This window comes from Ammospiza nelsoni, chromosome 15 (genome assembly GCF_027579445.1).
Source record: "Ammospiza nelsoni isolate bAmmNel1 chromosome 15, bAmmNel1.pri, whole genome shotgun sequence".
NCBI classification, from domain to species: Eukaryota; Metazoa; Chordata; class Aves; order Passeriformes; family Passerellidae; genus Ammospiza; species Ammospiza nelsoni.
The window spans coordinates 14,728,227-14,751,033 of record NC_080647.1 but is presented as its reverse complement, the minus strand read 5'-3'; the positions used below and the strand labels follow the sequence as shown (position 1 = coordinate 14,751,033).

General features: G+C 48.2%; 1 protein-coding gene across 4 annotated transcripts; it reads right to left on the bottom strand.

The window, feature by feature from the left end:
- Positions 1–983: 983 nt before the first annotated feature.
- IL13RA2 (interleukin 13 receptor subunit alpha 2) lies at positions 984–22,289 on the bottom strand. Of its 4 annotated transcripts, none has more exons than XM_059483056.1 (11): positions 22,139–22,289; positions 14,230–14,347; positions 13,206–13,344; positions 9,389–9,540; positions 7,238–7,391; positions 6,654–6,774; positions 4,752–4,936; positions 3,502–3,647; positions 2,604–2,748; positions 2,221–2,323; positions 984–1,330 (listed from the first exon to the last, which is right to left on the bottom strand). In XM_059483056.1, exons 3-11 carry the CDS (start codon positions 13,288–13,290, stop codon positions 1,288–1,290), a joined length of 1,134 nt encoding a protein of 377 aa, XP_059339039.1. In that variant the 5' UTR covers positions 13,291–13,344; positions 14,230–14,347; positions 22,139–22,289; the 3' UTR covers positions 984–1,287. The 4 variants fall into 4 exon arrangements, with proteins under 4 accessions (XP_059339039.1, XP_059339040.1, XP_059339041.1 ...); XM_059483057.1 differs by having other exon boundaries at positions 14,230–14,344; positions 22,139–22,257; XM_059483058.1 differs by lacking the exon at positions 22,139–22,289 and adding an exon at positions 15,035–15,085 and having other exon boundaries at positions 14,230–14,344.
- Positions 22,290–22,807: the final 518 nt, after the last annotated feature.

The following is a 22,807-nucleotide window of genomic DNA, read 5'->3' as shown; positions in this document are numbered from 1 at the left end:
GGCAGCAGAGGCAGATTGTGTCTCAGCAGAATTACAGCAACCATGAAACTTCATTTCTGCTTCAGTTCATGCAGTGACCTTTTTTTCCTGGTTCTTTCCTCCTTAGGTTGCTCCCCAAATTACACTGGGCTGTTTCCCATTTAGCAGTGGAAGCAGCTGATAGTGATTGAATAATTTTGCAGTTGGATGTGTAAGACGTCCAACTGCTTGCATCCAACAACACTTGCTGTGTTGTTTTGTTTCTGATTGGATTAGTATGGCTCTTTACATAACTGATTGACACAAACTTGATTTTCTCTCTGGGCTTCCACTGTTCATTAGAAATTCCCAGTTTGAATGAATTTCCTTCAAGAAAATACATTTTCAGGGTTGTTGTGATGAAATGAAACCACACTAAACCCCTGTGTTTGCCTTGGTTAGTTCTTCAAGCAAAAAAACCCCAGAATGGGCTTGGAAAAGGGTATTTCATCCAGTGGATGCTTTTTAATTTTTTTTTTTTCTATCATCATCATAGGGAATCATTCCTAAAAATCAGTCAACAATTTAATCACCTGACTACATGAGAAACATCAGGTGTGCTTCATTGAATTCTGGTGCCAATGTCCAGTTCCTAGAGAAATTCCCAAGAAGAAGAGACCCTCACTTCTCTGAATCATCTTGCAGTAGCTGTGGTCATGCCTCTTTAAAGGAAAAGTTTCTCTCAGGGCCTCTGCACCTGAGCTTTTCAGCAGATGAGCTTTTCAGCTGATGAAATGGATATCTCAGGTAGCTCCTGTTCAGCATTTAGGTGCTCTCAGCAGGCTGAGTGGGAAAAGGGAAGACCTGGTGAGAGCAAGGTGGGCACAGGGGCTGGATGCAGGTGTTTGCACACGTGTAGCATTTGCACACGTGTAGCATGGTGTGTGAGCTGCTGCCCTTCAGTGTGTGTGTCCTGCTGACAGATTTCTGGAGTCCTCACAAAAGAAAAAACCCAAACAAGCCCACAGAAGAACATGTTATCTTTATTCATGGCAGTTTCCACTGCCTCTTTTTCTCCCTTGTCCTGGTATCAGAAACACCTTTGCTTCAGAGGCAGGTCAGATCTCTTTCAGTTTTCCTGCAGTCAGTTCAAGCCCCTCCAGTTTTCCTGGGCCTGTTGAGGACTGGGATTGCAGCAGCTGCCTCCACAAGTGGCAGCAGGCAGGGAAGACCCACGTGGGCTGCAGAAAGCTCAGGGCTCCTGGGCTGTCCTTGGGATGGTTCCATGAGCAGCCCACCAAACACCAGCAGTGCAGCAGGCACAGGCAGTTAGAATCCCACAGATGTGTGCAATGGCTTTCCTGCTGGGGATCTGAAAGGGACACAGGCTGTTATTCCCAACACTCACAGAGCTGAGGCCATGCTCCAGCGTCCCCGTCACACATCCCAGTGGCAATGCAGGAAGCATTTGCTTTCCACAGATTTCTCACTAGCATCTACAATTTGTTCAAATTTCACAAACCAAAACATTTGGAAGGCAGATGCACAGCAAAGATGAAGGGGTGTGATTCTGGGAATGCAAACAGGTATCAGTTCATCTCTGGGGACCACACAAGGGTCTTTCTAGAGCCAGTTCTCCCTCATGAGTGATGCCTTAAAAGGCTTATTAGAGAAGCTTTCTGCTTGGTTATGCTACATAGCCATCAATAAAAGAAAACAGTTATCAGTACTGGGGCATCAGTTCTCTCAGACCTGAAGAAATTATCATCAGTAAAAGCAGACAAATTCATCTACTCATCTGCTTTCCCCTCATGGCATCACTGACATGAATGTAAACAGCTGGGATGAGAGTACCAAAAGAATGAGGATTTAGCCCATTAAAATGGCACTGCTATAACACAGCTAGGACAAATCTCTGCTCTTGAGTGGTTTGGGGCATGATAATAGCTTTATTTATGCTGCTGTGCATGCAAGCAACTGCTGCATTTAACAGAAGCAGTCTGAGCTCTTATGAGCAGTATTTGAGTCTCTGCAGTGAGTTTATGGGTTGCTGTAGGGGCATTTCATATCAGAAACAGACACACTCAGAAGGGTTGTTTACTGAAAATGAACTCTTGTTTGCTGTCCAATCTTAGAGCATCTATTAATGTTTGGCCCTTAGACATTCAATGTGATATTTCAGTTACAGCTAGCTGTAGTTATAAATAGTTACAGACACCGACAAAAAAGCACATTGCTCGGACAGGCATCCTTGGTGCTTACCTTTTCTTGCACTGGCCAATCAACATAAATATTATGAGGCTAATTGACAAACTCAGGATTACTGGAATGAGAATAAATAGCTGCTTGTCCTCTTTTCTGGGCACTGCAAAGATAAAGGGCAGGAAATAAGAAGATGGTAAAATGGATTATATTACCTCCTACAAAGCTTGAGTTCAGACACAAACTCACCTTTTCCATGTTGTCCTACACCTTTTTATTTATTTATTTGTTTGTTACAGGTATATATTACTGTGTTGAAGGTGGAACTAAGCCAGCAGCCCGCCTGCAGGGCTGGACACCAGCATATCCCCAGGGCAGCACCTGCACCCAATCAGGTTTTATAAGCCATATTAAAGAAACACAATTTATTTTGAGTTCCATACCAGAGAAACAGTCTTGCGTCCATTCACTCCAGAAGCCTTGGTCTGCACAGAAAATGTTTGTTCTCCCCCTGACACGAACACATGAAACATGGCTTTGGTTTGCTCTGGAAATTGTTACAGCAGTTTCCATTTGGGTCGAAACAAACTGAGAAACAAAACAGAAAGAAATATCAAGGAATTACGTGCCACCACCAGAATCTGCCTGGTGTGGCCTGATGTTCCAGCACATTTTCCAGGCTCTGTAAACCTTTGGATTATCTTTTGGCAGTTTTAAATGATTTCACAATAGTTTTGTACAAGCTAATGCAAATAACATGACTATGAAGACAAATCTACTGAAAATACTTTTTGGAGGTGTCATCATGTATGTTGCCATTTATGCCTGTTAATTTATAGAATCTTTCTTTTAATTACCTAAGAGGACTCATGAGTGGAATACAGCAATTAAAAAAGAGATGTCCCCTATGATTAATTAGCCCTTTTTGGTTTTGCCTCCAAACTGAACCTGGATAACATACAAGGAAAAATCACCATGCATAAAATATATATTCTGTCCCAGGCCACTCCTTTTGAGAGATTAGAATTACAGTTTCATAGGTCCAAGTTATGTCACCCTATTCAGGGAAACAAACCGTAGCGACCTTTAAATTTCCTCGACGGCAGATTTCTGAGATAGCAGGCAGGAGGAAACGCTCTCTTGGAGCCTCCCGCTGGGCTCCGTTCCTGCTCCAGCCGAGCCGCAGCTGCGGGTCAGGGGGTTAAGGAGGAGCGTGTGCGGTGCAGCCGCGATCCCCGCGGGGTAACCCACACGCCCTGCCGCAGCCTGTGCCCCCGCCGCCGGCTCGGCCGCGCTCCCCGACCCCCTCCCGTCCCTGGGACACCCCGGCGCTGTCCCTACCGCCCAGGCCGCCGCGTCTTCGGCCACCTGCACCTCGTACTCCAGGCAGTGCGGCGGCACCCGCCCGCCCGGCGGGCTCCAGGCGGCCCTCAGCTCCTGGGCTGCGGACAGCGAGAGCTGCAGCTGCTCCGGGGCCGAGGGCTGGGCTGGGGAGAGAGACAGAGAGAGGGTCAGGGGTGCTGGGACAGCTCCTGGGCTGCGGACACCGAGAGCTCCCGCTGCTGCGGGGCCGGGGCTGTGCTGGGGAGAGAGAAACAGAGGCCAGGAGGTGCTGGGATAGCTCCTGGCCGAAAGGCTGCGGCTGATCCCCGCCTGCCTCTGTCCCTGTCCCCGCTAATGGATTTCTGAGCGCTCCTGGCTCTCGGCCACCACGCTGGAGGAGCAGGATGTCACCGAGGCTGCAGGGTGTGTTTATTTTAACTTAGCACACAGGCTGGCCGGGGTCCCTGCTCTGGGCTGCGGGGCAGGGGTTTGGAGGCGCGGGGTGTGAGCGCGGTGCCCGGCACGTTCCCTGCCCGGCACGTTCCCTGCCCGCTCTGCCTCCCAGAAAATGTTCTGATTCCTCTCCCAGACCCAGAGCCACACGCGAAGCACGTGGCAGCACTAATTGAATTCAGAAATCCTGCTCGTTAGCCCAGTGGCTCAGCTGGATGATTGGCTATTTGTCCTTCTGGCATGTAGGCAAATGCACCAGCATAGTTTAATAAATATACACCGTAATAAACACGGAGTACATGTAGTGTTTGCACATCATGCTGTGCTCCGCTCCCTTTCCGTGTCTGTCACGGGTTTGAAATCCATCTCTGACAGACCCCATCGCATCTGGCACTCAGCTCACCCCAGACCTTAGCTTGGTTTGAACAGCAGAGCCCAAAGAGCTCTCCTGTGCTTGCAAGGAGTGCAGCAGTGGTTTCAATCCCAGCAGGAGTAAATGAAGATATCTCTGTGACTGTGCTGCTAGAGCCAAACACCCATAGCTGCTCTGCCACATGCCCAGCAGGCCATTTGTGTCCTGAGCTGTCCAAATGCAGCACTTGGAGGCACCCACGGACCTCCAGGGCTATGCTGGGTGGTGTTGCTTCCCTGCAAACACTCCTGGAAACTGAAATCTTGCTTGGCACATGCCACAGCCCTTCCCTGGGGGAAATGCACACATTCCAACCACCCAGGCTCCAAAAGCACACATTGAATGGAAAGCCCTAACGCAGGCAGTGGCCCTGGGCTCTGTGCTGGCCAGCAGGGTCCCTTACCGAGGTTGTGCAGGCGCAGGGTGCTGTACAGCGGCCGGAGCTGGGCGGCTGCTGCCGAGCCATTGACGCAGATGTGGAGATCCCGGTACTCTGCCCGGCTCAGGTTGTGCAGCACACAGCCCAGGTTCAGCCCATGCTCCTGGATGTACTGAGCACACTGTGTTGTCTGCTCCAGCCCCTCGTACCTGGCACGGAAACAGAAAGAAGAACAAAGCAAATTACTGCTTAGTAAGATGGTTTTTATGAGATTGGACCTCAAGTACTGCCCATATCCCAGCCTTTGTCCTAAGCACAGTGCTGTGGGTCAGTCACCTGCACTCCTGCTATGGCACTAGTGTGGAGAAGAGAAAAAACCCAAATTAACATGCACAGACAGCTTCTCAGGTTGGTTTTCAGGTTGTGCCAGGCTCTCCCCAAGCCCATTCCTGGAGCACGAGAGGTGCCACTGTGTGACTGGAGCTGGGGAAGGATCTGGCCTCTATTCATGGAGACAGTCCTGCTCCTCTAGGGCCCTTCCTGCACCATCAGCCACGGACTCTGGAGTTGCAGAAACCCTCCCAAACCAAATTGAAGTGTCTTTGGGCAGGAGATGTGTGCCTGAGTGCTGCTGAGCTGCTCTGGCTGACTGCAGGTGGTTCCCATGGCTCTCCATGGGCACGTGGAAACTCAGGGTTTGCTGTTTGTTACTTGCTGTGCAGCCACAACCCTGTCCCTCCTGCCTTTGGGGGCCACTCCCAAAAGCTGAGCTGCTGGCTGCATCCTGGAAACACTGACTGGTGTCTCATATTGTCTTTCAAGATTCCTGCTGCTCTGTGCCCTCACAACAGGGCTGAATTTGGCCCCTGTACTCCAGACCTAATGAAAGTCTCCTTGCACAGCACATTATGTTTGGGGGAAAAACTTCATGTTCTAGTACTATAAAAATTTGCTCACAGGGATCAAAGGATGCCGTGGTGTCCACCCAATCTTGTGATAAAATGGGACCCAGATCCAAATGCCTGGTTTTATTGAAGGCAATTGACTCAAGGTTGGGTTATTTTAGTGTTTGTTTTCCTTTAAGGCATGAATCATGCATTTCCATGGTTTCCTTCAAGCAGATCTTTGCAGTTAGCAAAATGGTTTTGAATTGGGGCTTCTCCTTTGAAGACTATTTCCAAGAACTCCATGGAAGCTCTTTAAAATGCAGCTATGCTTTTGTCCACATAGCCCAGTGGCACGAAACCCAGCCTAAGTCATCCTTTCCATAATATCATAGGAGCTGAAGCACAAATACAGTATTTACTTTGTCCCAAACCACTAATTCTAGCTGTGTTTTTCCTGCAGAACAGAATTTAGGCACCAGTTTAAAAGAAACAGCTGAGAATTATGTATTATTATTATTATTACCTTGTGGCAGCGTGTTTGCTTGTATGGGATGTGCTGAGGCTATGGAAATATATTTGAACACTAAAGCTCTGAGTTGCTGAGAAGCTCCACTCTGTGTCTAGGGTTCACTGAGCTCAGTAGCCTTGTACTAAATCCTGTCCAATTGAGATATATGCACTGTGATCATGGGAAATGTGCAGCCAGAACTACCCAGGTGTGTTTAGCAAAGAGAAAACACAAGTCTTTATGGTGGACAACATGCAGAAAACACCTCCTGGGGATGAATAAAAGGAAAGGAGGAAGAGAGAAGACATTTCCTGGCAAAGATCAGCATGGGCCTGATTTAAGAAAGTAAGAAAGGATTTGGTGTTTTCTTGCCAGAAGCCATGTGTCGCTTGGGACATTATTTTGGCTCGTTCTGGGTGAACTGGGCAATAGCACTGCCAGCTATAAAAACATATTTCCTGTGGCATTTTTGTACTTTGAGTGGCTCACTTGATTGCTGCCTGGCTGTTTTCCTGTTTTGCTGTTACATACCAATAATAGAGCCCATAATGTGCACCACGCGGTGTGAGGAGACCGGGCTGCCAGGTGCACTTCAGGTATTCCCAGTCATGATAGATGCACTTGAAATTCTGGATCTCTGATTCAAGTTTTCCTGTCAAATGAGAAGGAAATAACCACTATTTAGCAGTGTGCAGCAAAACCACAGTTTTATGCCTTTGAACAACTGTGTGCTGCAGTTCAAAGATAAAAAAATGTAAAAAAAGGAAAAAAGAAAAGGCAGCCAGTCAGAATTATTAGTTTTACTGCCAAGTGCTCTGTTTCTCATAAAAGTCAGTCCACCTTGGAGCAGAAAGATGCTAAACTGACCTTTTCACTCAGCAGTGGAGCTCTTGCAGGGCAGCTGAGCCAAGCTTGGGCAAGGGCAGAGGGAAACAAGCCCCAGGTATCCAGTGACCACAAGCACAGCCTTTGGTAGCAGAGCTGCTCTAGTGCCTTAAACATCAGCAAACCCTGCAATAACTTATCCATCCAGGAACCCTCCAGCCAGCACTGGCTCATGCAACAGGCTCATGCAAAGCACCCAACTGCAGCAGGTGCCACAGGCTGCTCCTGACCTTGTGGTGGGATCTGAAAGGTTGCATAAATCCAGTCACTCTGCACCTCCACGTCACCTGTACACCTTCCTTTGAGCAGTGTCTGCAGCCTCACTTCAGCAGTCCTGCTGAGGTCAAATCCAACTCTGAGTTTTAGCTTCCTAGTAAAAATAACCTGGTTGAAAGACAGATTTTTTTAAGCACCTCTTCTGTCACTAAGTGGGCAGCAGAATTAGGTACCCTTGCTCTTGCTCCAGCTGCAAATTTGTGTGCTTTATTGTCTCTTTATAATTCTGTCCTGCCTCACTTGCCCAGGGCTCCTCCAGCAATAATTCAAGGCTGTGCCCAGCCTTGCTGGCTGTGAGCCCCCTCACCCCACAGGACCCAGCCAGGACAGGGCAGAGCAGGCTGATCAATGGCACCCCAGCAGCAAGGAGCACAGCCTGAGGAGGATACCACCACAAACCCACATTAAAGGCAATTTTTTATGGTGTGAAATAATGAGAAACAGAAAGAACAATGAGTCTTGTAAGGCTGGTTCCTGTGGGAAGTCAAGCAGCCCCTGAAAGGGTGAACCAGCAGCCAGGCAGAGCAGCACTGCCTCACCCACCGTGTGCCGCATGGCTTGCCCTTTGGGGGACTTTCTGAGCACCCCCTTTGAGGATTTTCTGGTTTTGTTTCCCCTCAGACTTACTCCCCTTCACTTTATGCGAGGACAACAAAGTTGATAAATGATGGGACAAAGTGTTGTGTTAGCTCATGTAGGACAGAGGTAACGTGCCCTAAATGCATCTGTGCCATAAAATGCAGTGGGAACAGCAGTGGCACAGCCCACAGTGCCCTCAGCACTCCCCAGGTGTGAGAGCTCTGGTGAGCCAGGTATTTCTAACAGATACCAGTGATGTTGTCATTGATCATCTTCTGCTGATGTCCTATGGATTCTCTTCAGCCTGACTGTTCTTGGTGACCTTATCTGAGGTCAACATTTTGGCAAGGTGTCAGAGGTGATTTTGCTCTAGTCTGTACATCTGCCTCATATAAGAAGCTTTTATTACTCCTAACTAAAGGAATTCAGATTTTTTTTTTGAAACTGCATATGGTTTTCCTTTAATTACAGTTAAAATCATCCTGGAGAGCTCTGCACTGCTGCACAGCTGGGAGCATGAGGTGCATTGTGACCAGCACCTGGTCCAGGAGCCCCTTTCCATGCCCTTGCAATTGCAATCCATAGCTGAAACAGGAATTTCCCCTCTGCAGGCTCCTCTGGGATGAGCCTGACACCATTTCTGTGGGGCTGAGCACAGCCCAGCAGCCCTGGCTTTGCTGCCCAGGCAGGTGAAGCAGTGACCTGTTCCAGCACTGCCAGCCTGACTGACTGCTCCTTCTCTCTCCCTGTCTCTTGAGCTGGCAAGCCCTCTAGCTCTCTTGCTTTAGGATTGTGCAAAAAAATCCCTTTTTTCTTTCAGGATTTCAATCTGTGTTTTGGGTTGTTGAGGGAGATCCTCAGCATATTTTTCATGTGCTCCTCAGTACCTTGTGCCAACCAAACAGCCCCCACTGCTGGGTTTCTCCTCTCCTCGTTCCATTTACCTTCCCAACCCTGCAGCAGCTTTCATCTTCTAAGCACTCACAAAACAAATTCCAACAGCCCTTCCTGTGCTGTGCCTGCTGCTGCCCTGCTACCCATCAATGAGAGATGACTGACAATCTTATCAAAGAGCTGAGTTACAATCAACCACATCTAAAGAGAGAAGTAAATTGCAATTAGAAACACAGTTCTGGATAGAGGGAATTTTAGAGCATTAGGATAATTAATGAAATCTAACTTTTATTAATTCATCGCTCTGCATCCCTAAGGATCTGTTGTTTCAGCTCAAGCCCCATAAAGATGCTTTAGAAAACTGTAAATATTTTTTCCTTTTACAGTGAGGAATGTTATTATTCTGGGCAGCAAACACCCAGCCCTGTGACAGAAAGAACCCCTTCCCTGGCTGCTGCTGCTGTTACATTTCAAAGCACATTCCCATTCAAACCACTGAACCAGTCTGGTTTCTCATGGAAAACTGGAACAGCTTTGGTTCCACTCCTGCTCAAAATGCAGACATGAATTTGTGCAGGAAGGAAAGGCAGAACAGCCCTGGTTTGGGAGGAGTAATCCATGCTGTGCCTTACCTTCCACTCTCTATCCCCAGTGCTGTGATATTCAAGCTTGTATTTTACTGTGCACTCCTGCAAGGTCTGGGCGTGGGGAGGAGGCTTCCACTCCACATCCAGGGAGCCCAGGAGCCCGGGGTCAGTGATCTGCAGGTCTTGTGGGGGAGCAACTGCATTAAAGACAAACAGAGGGTGAAACACAGAGTCCAAGTGGAGAAAACAACCCCAAAGCAGCCATGAAACATCAGCGTGATGCTTTGCTATGAATTGTTGAAATGCAGCTGCTGGATGTGAAGTGCTGCAGCCCTGGCTGTTCAACAAACACACATGAGCTCTGTCCTGCCCACCAAAAACCAGTTTTTGCTGGTGCTCAGAGAGAGCACTCAAGGATCATTGAAAAGGCACACAGAAGGCCACTTTTTCACACCCTTTTTCAAGATGTTTTAAGCAAAACTGCTGCCCTGGGATGACCTTTCATGTGCTGTATTTGCTTACCTTCAACCCCTGGTATTTACCAACCTTCAGGACACTTATCTCTGCAAACATTGTGTTCAGCACATCCACCAACACAGGATGGCAGATCAAAGTGTGCTGTCAGGGGGATTTATATTCCTTTGCCTTAATAGACACAAATCACCCATATTGCTTTAAATATTCCTTTCAAGTATATTAAAGATTATTGGGGGGGAAAAAACAGGGGGAAAAGGTAAAAAGCAGAGAATTAGAATAATTCTTATTTTGGACATCTATCAGCTATACAAAAATGTGCCTTTACAGCTGATCTGCCTTCTACAAAGGTATTTCAAGGTGCTGGTATGTGTCAATAAATAAGGAAGTGTGGATGAATTCCATCCTAAGACATGTCCTAAAGGTCCAGCTCTATATGGAGTTGTCATTCACATGACAAAAACTGTTTGGCTGCTCAGTTTTAGTAACTGAAACAAAGCCAATTTTTGTCAACATCAAAGGTCATTTTTCTCCACTATCTACAGGTGAGATTATCCATTTTGTTTCTATATACTCATTGCATGATACACTTTATTTCACAGGAATTTGGCAGTGCCAGTCCAGAATTACCACCATTCTCCCTTTGAATCTGGCCCCCAGATCATTTCTCTAACACCCTTTTCACGTCTTCATCAGGATTTACACCATTTTTTCCCTTTTATTCTTTTAATAAATCCATTGTGAAAGCAGACCATAAGGATATTTTTCTGTGGAAGATGGTGACATAAATCCAGCTTTAATGTGCTCCCTGGAAAGTTTGCAGGGTATATTGCTGGAGGATTTGTTTCTTCTACAGGAATTTTCCCAAATAAAACACACTCCAGGCAGCAGTTTGAAAATCCCACTGTTCCCAGAATGTGAAGGTCCATGGGAGATTTGTTACTACATTAGGTGGTGAAGTAGGAGATGCATTTAGGATGACACTGGACCAAGGGCTTGGGAGGCTCCTCCTGGGTGTATAAATGCTGAACCTCATAAGGAAAAAACAAGGAAGAAAAAAGCTGCTAGCCTTTGTCATGATAAGCTGTCAAGAGGGGATTGGATTGGTCAGAACTGGAATTTCTGTCTGGGTAGGACAATACTCTGAAATTTATTTATATCTTGAGCTTAAGCAAAACAGAAGTTTTTTTTAAAAACAATTGTAATTGTAAACAGCAATTCTTGCAAAAAAAATTGTCTGGATTTCAGAGAGAACAAAAAAGCTTCTCTTTGGGATGGTGCTTGCATTCTGGGATTTTATTGTTTTTAAATGCCAGCACTGCCTCCCGCAGTTTCTCATTTTCACAATAACACATTACCAGTCTCACTCACATCCCCATCACTCACACTGAACACAGGACTGGAAATGCACTATTTCATCATGCAGTCTTGAAGGAGAGCTGCTCCTGGATGTTTCTTGGAGAAAACCAAACCGACAGCTTCTCCCCCTGAGAACGTTTGTGGAGGTGAGTCAGGCAATGCTGAGCTGGCTGTGGGACAGCCACAGCCCTCAGTGCCACCAGCACCCCTGCTCTGGGGACTGCTGGGACCCAGGGCACAGGGAATGTTCCTCTGCCTGTCCTGAGAAGCCCTGACCCCCAGGAGAACACTGCTTTCAGCCTTCATCCATGGAGAAAGCTTCCAAGGCTTTGGGATGAACTGGAATCCACGAGTGTGTGAAATAGATGGTGGTGTAGTTCATCACAGGGTGAAAACCTCAGAGTTTTGGGTTTTTAGTTTGGAGGTAGATGGGAGACAAGATGGAGGATTTTGGGCATTGTCTGATCTCCTTCTCATTCTTCATCTGCTCCGTTTTCTGCAGTGTTGGTGGCACAGGGTAATTGGTTAGAAAGAGCCCCAGTGCAGATGTTGTGTGAACAGACAAATAATTAATTATTGGTAGAAAGGCAGAAATAAAATTAATTCTAAGAGTTAATTGGACTAAATAGTTTTAAAAGACCTTGAACCTGCGTGGCTTGTGCCCTTTTTGGAGCCTTTCTCTTTGTGTGTTGTCTGGAATGGCATGCAGAACTGTTGATAAGAGAAAAAATAAACAACAACCTGAAGACTGACAAAACCAAAAGTCCCCTTCATTTCTCAATCCTGGCACAGAACTTTTTAGGAGTCTCCCTGTCAGGGGGATTTTCACAGGTGACAAACCCCTGCCTGTCCCCAGCTGCCCCTCACCACCTCTGTCCACAGCACACCCTCTGAGATTCAGGTAGGGTTTGCAATTTCCCACCTATTTTGCCAGTGGAAAAGCAGCAGCCTGCCAGCTGTCCCCAAATGTCCCCTCCTGTCTGCCCTTCCCTGTGCTGCTCAGAGAGGCGGAGGTGCCACTCATGTTTTCTGGAGCCCATTTCAAAGGCAGCAGGCTTTGCTCAGAGTGGCAGCAGGGGGTTTGTCATAGACAGGTAAAAGAACTATAAAAGAAAAGCCTCATAAAGTCAGGGTTGATAGCTGGCCTGTCATTTCTTCTAAGTGCAGCTAGTACTTTGCAACTTCCCATGTGAAAACAATCTTGGTATGAATAGTTTGTTAACATAACAACTTATTCTTGGGTGAAAAATAAGTCCACCTGCATAAACATTAGATCTGTTCCATGAGAACCCACAAAAAATGTAAACACCTGAACCTTAGCACGTACACGCAAATCACCTTCTGACCAATAAATGGAGTAGTAAGAAAACTACCAGCCAAGAGATGTTGCACATGAGGTCTGTGAAAACTGAATAAAACAAATAATGTGAATAAAGATTTGGCTTTTCCCACATTAAGAAAATGGAGCCTTGCCTGATTCATTCTGACAGGGGTTGTGGCAGCTTTCTGTGCCTGCTGGCTGGCAGGACAGGCAGCCTCTCAGTGGCCTCCTGGGCATGTTCTCAGCTCTGCACCATGCTCTGCTTCCATCAGGGAGGGCCAGACCTGCTCAGCATCTCTCTGGGTGCAAAAAAGAGCCAGCAGGTGCAGTGCAGCACAGGGATGCTTGAAGGGCCATGGCCATGAATGGCAGCTTGCAGAGCAGTGCTCTCTTAGCAGCATGACTCTCCAAGTGCAAATAAGCCTTGTGTTTCTTACACCAGCACTGTCTGTCTGTCTGTCTGGGACCATGCTCAGGAGCATTTACAGCAGTGTTTCTATTTGATATCTCTCTATCAAACACCAAAGGCAGTCAAATCCACTCAGAAAATAGCCACTAAACACAACGTAATCACACCACGGATTGCACGTTTATGAACCAGCACTCACACAGCAATGCACACACAGAGAAGAGCAGCTCTGGCTGAAGGACAAAGCCCCAAAGTCCCAATGAACCCAAGCAGTGCCACAAGAGCCTGCTGGCCTTTACCTGTGCTGGGTGAGGAGGAGGAGGAGGAGGCCAGCAGCCAGCCCCACAGCAGAGGCACGAGCAGGGGCGGCCTCCAGGGAGCCATCAGGGCTCAGGCTGGCGCTGGGCAGAGGAGCAGTCCTGCAGAGGCTCTCAGGGGCTGTGGAGACACAGCAGAGGTCAAAGGCTTCAGCACTACCCTGCGTTCCCTCTGCAGGCTCACACAATCAGCCTGGCTTTATTTGTTTACCAAGGCTGATTAATTATTCCCCAGGGGAATTCTCTTTGCAACTTTTAGTGATGGCCAAACGTGGCTTCGTTTGAAATAGCTTCTGGCCAGCTAAGCTCACTGTGCAGAAGTGTGTCGGTGCTTCAGTCACCAGCCCTCTGTCTCATGCCTTCTGTGGAAAGTGATTCAACTCCCTGCCTTGGGAAGTGCCTTGGACCAGTGATACTCTCATTTAAAAAAAAAAGAAAATAGAATGCCTGAGCCTTGCCTTATGTAGACACATGTTATGCAATCATCCCCACCTTTTCCCTTTGCTGTTTCAGGACTTGATAGGAATGGTAGGAATGCTTGGGAGAATTCTTCTTAGTTGTCATGGCAATATTTGAAGGGGACAAATTTCTATTCCTGTGCAAGTCTGCTGGAGGGAAGATGGGGACTGAGAGGGAAAGGAGCAGAGTTTGCAGGGAGGGGGCTACTCTTTCCTTCAGATTTCATGCTAAAGGTGGGTAGAAATTACTGTCTACAGACACCCAGCTCAGCATGCTTCCCTGTGCCAGAAAGCACATGGGTTCTGACAGGGCTTTAATTTTTTCATATAGATACAGGTGGAGGTATAGATTAGATAGAGATGGAGGATGAGAGAGAGATCTAGATTAGATATAGATAGAGATCTAGGTATATAAATGGGTTTAGATAAAGACATTAATCTTCCTGGAACCTTGAGACCACTGCTTGAGCTCCACTTGAGCAAGAGCTTGGCAGCCTAAGTGTGAGCGTGCAATTCATCACTGAGATCTGTTCAGAAAACAAACTCACTTTATATTGCCCACACAAGCCTGGCTTAAGCAGGTGAAATCCCAGGTCAGGCTCTGGCACAGCTGCTTCCTCCTCAGCAGCCACAGCTACCATGCAGCAATGGGAAACTTGGGCTCTGCTGAACAACAGAACTTCAGGTCAGAGGGATCTTTGGAAATCTGAGGACTGGAGCCAACACAAACCCCCCATCATTAAAAGAAGTGGCTCTGGAGAGCCAGAGGAGGAGACAGGTTGTGCTGGCCAGGGTATCTGTACCTGTTTAAAATTAACCAGAAAGTCGAGCTGGCAAAACATAGCAGCAACTAAAAACACACAACAATTTTAAGAGCAAATGTTCAATTTAAATTAATAACAAATCCCCCTAGTCCATCACATAATTGTAACTATTATATCACATAAATCCATCACATAAATATAGTTATTACATAAGTATTATTATTATTATTATTATTATTAGAGCAATAGCAGCAATTTTTCTGTTTCACTGTGAAGCAAGAACGTGTAGGCAGAAGAAATCATAGGAATTACTTCTTTAACCTATGAAACACAGGGTAAAACCAGTGTCAGTACAAACCTGCAGGCAGTGGCTCTGTGTTTCAGAGAGCTCTGGGGTGCAGGGACAAAGGAGAGCTGCCCTGCAGAGCTGGGGGAAGCAGCAGCAGCATCCAAGGACTGTGCGTGCATGCTAGCACAGAAAGCTGCTCTTCACTTCCAGTATTTGAATATATTCATATTATTTCAGAAGGCAAGTAAAAATAAACAAATGCTTTCACAGGGAAGTTTAAAATCATCAGAGTGCTCTTACCTTGACCTCTAAGTGCGTGGGAGCCCATCTATCTCTGTAGTGTGGGGCTCCTCAGCAGCTCCATGGCTCAAAGCTTTGCATTTCGCAGAAGTCCTGTGGTTTTTAAAGACTCCTCTCTGAGCTCCCCAGGGATCAGATGTTGCATTGCAATGTGATGGCTTTGGCCACACGGTCAGAGGCTTTGCTAAGCATCAGAGGGAGCATTGCTGGCTTTTATGAGGTGCTGGTGCTAATTGTTGTTCTTATGTGCTCAAATGGGTCAAAGGTATGTTTGAAATATTGAAGTGATTCACGAAGATGAAAACCAAATGTCAGAATCAGCGCGGGCTGTCTGCTGGCGCCGGTGACACGCAGCTGTCCCCAGCAGGTGGCAGCCACAGCCCCTGGCTCCCTGCATTGCCTTGACCCCTGTGGCTCCCCAGGACCACCCCAGCGTGACCCACCGCAGAGCATTCCCATCATCTCCCTGGCTCTGGAACCAGCCCAGCCTCTCCTGGCTCCGGGGGCTCTGCAGGGAACACAGTGAATTATCTGAATTATCCCCTCCTCGCCCTCTGCTGTGGCCAGCATTCAGCCCTGACCTTGTGCAATGCCTGTCTCCGTTCCCTTCATCCCTCCCTGGCCCCGGCCTGGGGAGCTCTGCAGGGAGCAGGTGCTGCCCCCACACCTGGTTTAGCCCAGGTGAGACATCCATTGCCAAATACACCTTGCTGGAAAAGCATCTGATGGCTCTGCTGATCTGCCCAGGAGCGTTCAAGGTCATGGGCAGTCTCACATGAGTCAGCCAGGCCGTGGTGCCTCCTGTGAGCTGCAGGGGCGGGAGTGCAGTGGGTGCCCTCCAGGAGGGACAATGGGGATGTTTTGGGAGGAGCAGAGCTGTGCCCCATGTGCCCTGACATGCAATGGGCTGTGGCTCAGGCTGACTCTCCCCATGGCCGAGTTTAGGCTTGTTGGGAAAGAGTTCAGGCATACAAAGAGCATGAGAGATGGTGCCAGGAGCTGAAGGAATGCTTCTTGTTAGGAAGAAAAGTGTCCTCCAAGCACCTGTCCAGGACTTAGGGTATCACTGTTTGATGAGAGGCTGAAGGATGTGCTGTCACTTCCCAGTTGCTGTCAGTGGGAATGTTTTGGAGCAGCAGGGGTAGGATCAGGCTCCTTTCCAGCTGCCAGGTGTCCTCTGCATTTCTCTGTGTGCATAGACATGCAGAAATGTCTTGCACTAACACTGTCACCTTGAGAGCCCTGTGAATTCTGGGGGTGAGAGGATTATGGGTGACTTGTCCCTTCACTGAAATTGCACACTGCTGGATTTCCTTCTTACTTCCTGCAAAGGATGGGGAAAAAAGTCCCTTACTGCTGGTAAATGTATGGCCCTGCTTTCAGAGTTATGCAAGATTAGAATTTAGCATTCATGTATTCCTGTTGTGTAAGCTATTTAAAAAAGAAAAGGTCACACTGGACAAATTGTTTGAAACAAATAAGAAACATTTGCCAGTAGAGTGAATGCCAGTTCCCAAATGCTAGAACTGGGTCAATTCCTGAGAAAATTGGGTTGGAAAAAATGCACAGTTGGGATTTGCAACAATAGAGCTCCACCACCCATCCAGCAGCACTGGAGCACCTGGGAAGGGGCAGAGGGTGCAGGTCTGTGCTGAGCAGAGCCTGCTGGGCCAGCTGCTCTGGCCATGTCCTGCCCAAAACAGCCCCTGGGTGAGCTGCAGGTGCTTTTCCCTTCCTCTCCCTGTGCCATTCTCTTTTCCCTTCCTCTCCCTGTGCCATTCTCTTCTCCCTTCCTCTCCCTGTGCTGTCCCTGCTGCCCCTACTCTGTCCCTCCCTGGCAGGGCTGGTGCAGCCAGGCTGCTCCTGCAGGGGCTCAGCTGAGGCTCCTGGAGAGGATCCATGGCCATTGCAGCAGAGCTGGGGAGGCCCTGCCATGGCTGGGAGAGCCATCAGGGCACAGCTCAGCCCCTGGCTGGCTCCAGCCTCGCTGACAAGCTCTGAGCAGTGTCCCAGCACTGAGGGACAGGCAGGGACAAATCCCTGCCTGGGCTGCACCAGAGCCTCAGGGCCCCAAGGTCAGGGCAGGGACAGGCAGAGGATTTGAGTCTTATTAACTGTTGTGTAAAAGGGATAAAGCTGCAAAAAAAAAAAAAATTAAAAAATCCATCATAAGGTGATGTCAAGATCATGGAAAAAGACGTAAATGAAACCAGAGCAGCTCTGGCTCACCAGCAAGCCCTGCCAAAGCTCTGTGCAATGAGCTGAGCCTGTGGCATCACTGCAGGCTGGGCTCAGCCCTCCCTCTGTCCCCTGTGTCCCCTGGTGTCAGCAGCAAAGCCCCAGGGGCTGTGTCCCCTTTGCTTGTCTGCCTCCCTTGCTGCAAGGATGTGGAAGTTGACTCGCTTGCTTTGCTCATGAATGAGTTTTTAGGATTTGTCATCGGGGTGACCGACTCCTGGAGTCACTGTGTGCTCAGGAACACCTCAGCTTCCTCCTCTCCCACAGCCTGGCCAGCTCCCAGAGCCCCACAGCTGCTCTCTGGGGGCAAGAGTAATAAAAACACTAAAGCTTGTGAAGGTGCCACCAGGCTGAAAAAGAGATTTCAAAGAGCCAAGAGTGCTCTGAGCTGGGTTCTTGGACTATGACAGATATGCAGCTGCATGAAGAAATTAAAAAGGCCCTTCTGTAAAAATCTGCTTTTGTTTGAGGAAATAAAGGAACAGCAGCATCATTGCTGAAATACTTCATTGCAAATGGCAAAGCAGTTGGAAGAGGTCATTAATGGAGCTAAATATAAAAAATGGGCCAAATCCTTTTTGGTTGAAATATATTTGATATATTCATCCCATTTGTGCTAAATTGGTTCTGTCAAGCAATCCATTGTAAACCTAGGTTAAAATATTGGGATGCCATAGCTCAAAAGCTTTCAACTTTGCAACTTCCATGTTTAGAAGCAGCTTCCTAATCATCAAAATAAAAACCAGAAAGGCTCCAGCTATGAACAGACCATTTGGTAGAAAAGAGCAAGTTTCATTTGATCCAGAAGGATAGTTTTGAAATTGCCAGGGGCATGGAAAATGGATGATTTATAAAAGCCTCATAACTGCCTGGTGTTTCAGGGAAATCAGTCTCTTTTACAGAACTTGCATTAAACAAGCTCTTTCCAAGGTGCCAGGATGAAGCACTCAGTAATTCCAAGCAGACCTGTGGCCTCCAGCACAGGGTGATGGATTGCACTGCAGAGGGGATGTCACCACAAGGACAAGGGCTGGGAAAAGGAGCACGGGACACTGAGTGTTGCAAGGAACAAAATCCCTTCTTTACATTCATAAATTAAATACTTATGGCTGTTAGAGGATTTCAGGAAATGATGGAAGGAATCCAGGCTCTCTAGCAATGTCCAGTGTCAATATTTATTTTTCTGGTGAGCGAAGACCTCGGTTTTCCATATTTCTTTGCTGATGGCTGCTATCCTGGCTTGGATGGCATCTTGGGAAGGACAGCAGCTGTTGGAATGTGCCTGTGTCATGTGAGCCAGCCAGACTGGAGGTGGCTCCACTGAAATCTCTGCTTTCTGTAATCAGTGCTGCTCCCAGAGAGACCCATCCAGCCCAAAGTCAAACATGTCACACTCCCTCTGCCTTTCAGACGAGTCTGTGGCAGCCTCTCCACTGCCTGTGAGGCAGCCCTTGCACAAACCCATCAGCAGTTTCCTGCAATTCCTGATGAAATGGTTTCTGTGTGCTGTGCCTGCTGCCTGGGGAGCACACCCTGACTGAAGCATCCCCAACCTGCTGGCTCCTGTCGCCACTCTGAGTCAGCTCCTGCTCCTGGAGCCATTCCTTCCACAGCCTGCATGTACCTTTGCCCACACAAGGACTGCCTCTGCCTCTGCCTCTGCCTCTGCTGCAGCTGGCCTTGGGCTTAGCAGAATAATCGAGTTCTTCTCATGGCACAGGGCCAGGCTGGATCAGGAACTCGGTGACTCTACCCTGGAGCAGCAGTGCACGTAAAGCTTCTGTAGGAAAGCAGAAGTTTTCTACAAAGCAGCTGAGGAATTAGTGCTGACCAAAGTGCACAGCAGTGCCTGGGAATCAGCCTGCAGGAAAAACAGGGCTCCAGGGGCTGGGGTGAGCAGGGCAGGCTGGGGAGAGGCTGGAAGGGGAAGAGGAGTGCCAGGGACCAAATTCTGCCACTAAATGCACCAGGGCATTACAGAAGCAACTGAAGACAAAGCTGGCAGAGCAACAACTGCAACAGGCTGCGAGTACATCCAAAGGGAGATGTAAAAGAAGGTAAAAATTCTCTCCAGAACAGAAAGGCTCTGCCACAGAAGCATTAGGGGGGACAAAGAGCCACATTTGTGCAGGCAGCTGCTCCTGGCTGCAGCCTCAGCACTGGGTGCAGTGGGTCCTGCCAGGGGTCCTGCCAGGCTCTGCCAGGGATGTGGGCTAACAGGGAAGATCTGTGTATCCCTGTTCTGAGAAAGGGATTTCCCCTGTTGCTCCTGCTCCCCCCTGCCTGCAGACTGGGATCTCTGCTGCCCAGAGTCAGGGGCAGTGCTGACCCCATGCAGAAGCCCAAGGCTGCTCCAGGACCACTCTCTGCTTTCAGGTGAGAGCAGGCAGAAAGAACACCCTGTATCCAACAGACTGAGCCCTGCTGGAGCACAGAAAATGGAGACACCCAAAGATAAATGGTGTCACCCACAGCATCTCCCCTGCTGTCCTGCAGGGTGGGCAGGAGCCTCCTGGGTCTCAGGCTCTGACTGTGCAGGTGTTCATTCAGAGTTACACAACACCCTCCTCTTTCTTCCTCCCACCGAATGCCCCAGCCTGTGAGGGGACAGGTGAGCACAACTGTTCCCTACCTGGCCCAGAGGCTGCCTTAAAATCTTCCCACCACATGGCTGTGAGCCTGGCTTGAAGGCAGAGTTTATCTGGAATGTCCTAAATCTTGCTGCAATCCTGAAACCTTTCCAGAGTTACAGGAGAGGGCAGAGCAAGCTCCCAGGCTGGCTGGATGGTTTTCTGCCACTGAACACCTGAGTGCAGCCCAGAGCCTGCTGCCTTTCCACAGAGCAGTTTTGTCCCCAGAGTGATGTGGGTGATGGCAGCCAGGGGCTCAATCCCTTCCTCAGAGCTAAATCCTGGGAGGGGCTGGCATGTCCCACTGGGACCCTCCTGCTCAGCCTTTCTGCTGTGATGGGTGCCCGGGTGCCAGCCCAGCCTCCTCCCTGCTGCCAGGCCATCACCATCTCCACTGGCACCTGCCCTCCCTTGTACCAATCCTATCCCAGCAGCATTTGCCCCCAAAAGTAATTACAACTGTGGTAAAAGTAATTGAAGGAATGATCCCCAGTGGTAAGCACTTCCAGTCTCCTTTTCAGGTTGCTCCAGAATTAGAGAGACATCCAAAAAACCAGGTTGAGAGTTGTTATTGAGGCAGAAATATTTCACATGAGGTGCTGTCCCAGCAGCTGTGACAGCAGGACAGAGTGACAATGGGGGAGGCAAAACAGGATCCAGGCAGGCAGGGATCAGCTGCCTCTGGTGGCTCTGGCACAGGCAGCAAAGGGGGCCAATGCTCCATTCAGGCCATCCTAAAGGGAGAAAAACCTCCTGGTTTCTTCTTCTCTGCCTTGTCTTTTAAAACTGATTTGCCCTCCACAAGCCTGTAAGCCCTTGGAATAAGGAAAATAAATTTCCCTTTCCTTCTCCTTTAAACTTCATGCACCAGAGGGTTTATGGAGGTGTTGGCAGAGGTGTTCTGGTGCAACCACTGCGCAATGGGACCAACAAGTGAAAAAACAGATATTCTGGTTTTAATTCATGCAGTTATTCATACAGCTGAACACCCTGACTTGGGAGCTGGCAATTCCCAATCTCTTCCTTTTTGCTTCCTGCCTTTGTCTCCAGTGGTGCCGTGGGCAGGGCAGGATCTGCCAGGGTGGAACAGCACCACAGTCACTGCTGGGGCCACAGGCAGGGAAAGGACCTGCACAGGGACGCCAGGACAGCCAGGCTGGCTGGGAGAATGGTCAGACAGGCAGCCACAATCCAACGCTGCCTTTGCTGCTGAGGGCAGGGTGTGGGATCCTCCAGAGGGATGGGCACAGGGTCAGTGCCTGGGCAGGGAGCTGGCACACACAGGGGAAAGATCAACCTCCAGGTCAGCCTCACAGACTGGTCCTTGAGCCCTGAGCTCAGCCCTGGGCATATAAAACCACATTTTCCCTGTGGGCAGGTGGTTTTCCTGGAGTCTGAGGGGGCAGCAGTGCTGGGCTGCTCTCCTGTGCCTTCCAGCATGCAAACAGCAGCCCGAGCCTTTATTGCTCACGTCAACAGCTGCTGGTGTTGAAAGCTGCTTTGTGAAATGTTAGATGTGCAGTTTGGTCTGAGAGTGAGCAAACTGAGGAGAAATTCTTATAACAAGAAAAAGGGAAAGACAGTCCAAAAATGCTGAATGGGTTTGCCCTTTTCAGAGGCAGATCTTTGACACCTCCCCCAGGAGAGGAGTGCTAGCCCAGAATAAATGCTTGGCCAGACAGCCCTTGCATGATATCAGCTGACAGCTCTTATCAGCAAGCCAGGGCTGGATTAGGACATGCCTAAAGGCTGTCACTGATATGAAAAGCTGTTAAATCTTCCCATAAAAGAAAAAATATAGGAAGGTACTTAAGGAATGACCACCAGAAGGATTTCAGAATGGAGAGAATGTGGCTTGAAAGGGATGAGACAGCAACAATGGTGTAAACACACACGCACACAACTGTCTGAAATTCTGCAATTTAAACATCACCCTGCACTCTGAGCAGATACAACCAAAGTTATTTCAAGAACACAAACATCAGTGCCACTTAAAAATAAAGAGGTGCTGGAAACTCTTACAAATTTGAACAGAATTTTTTTCAAATTTATATAGAAATTCTTTCAAATTTATATAGAAATTCTTTCAAATTTATATAGAAATTCTTTCAAATTTATACAGAAATTATGGTATGCACAAATCCATATTCTGCACTACAACTGAACAGCTTTGGAGAGTTTCAAACACACACAGACACACAAAATAAAATCATAATCTAAAGTAACTACAACTTACCATCACACTTTGGGATTTTCCTTTAAACCAGGTAACGTGTTAGACAGAACACTTACTAGCTCTTTATAAAAAAAGAAAGCTGGAAGAGTGAAATGAAAAAAAAAAGTTCTGTGTAGATTCCTGTTTCTAGAGAGCGAGCTTTGATCAGCTGCGTCTGACAGGGCAGCCTGGGAGTGCTCTGTGTGTAGGATGCACATGAGGAAATAGGGCAGGCAGGGAGAGCTGGCAGACGTCAGGCTCAGCATCCCCTCCCAGCTCACAGCGGCCCCACAGCCTCCCCAGGGTGAGGGACTTTCCCTTCTCAGTGAGAGGAACAGCAAATTTGTCTTTCCAAACAAGCTGTGGGTCGGCTGGGAGATAAAATCAGCGCTGGGAGGTAAAAGAAACAATGGGAAGGATTCTGTCGCAGACATCTTTTATGGAAAATCCTTTCCTTAGGGTTTTTCCTCCTGAGAAGCTGAGAGGCCTCAGGAACAAAATGTGAACAATGGTTATCTGCTGCTGTGGAATGCAACAGGTGCATCTGTGATTGGTCTCATAGAGCTGTTCGTAATTAATGGCCAATCACAGTCAGCTGGCTCGGACTCTCTGTCTGAGCCACAAGCCTTTATCATTCCTTCCTTTTCTATTCTTAGCTAGCCTTCTGATGAAATCCTTTATTCTATTCTT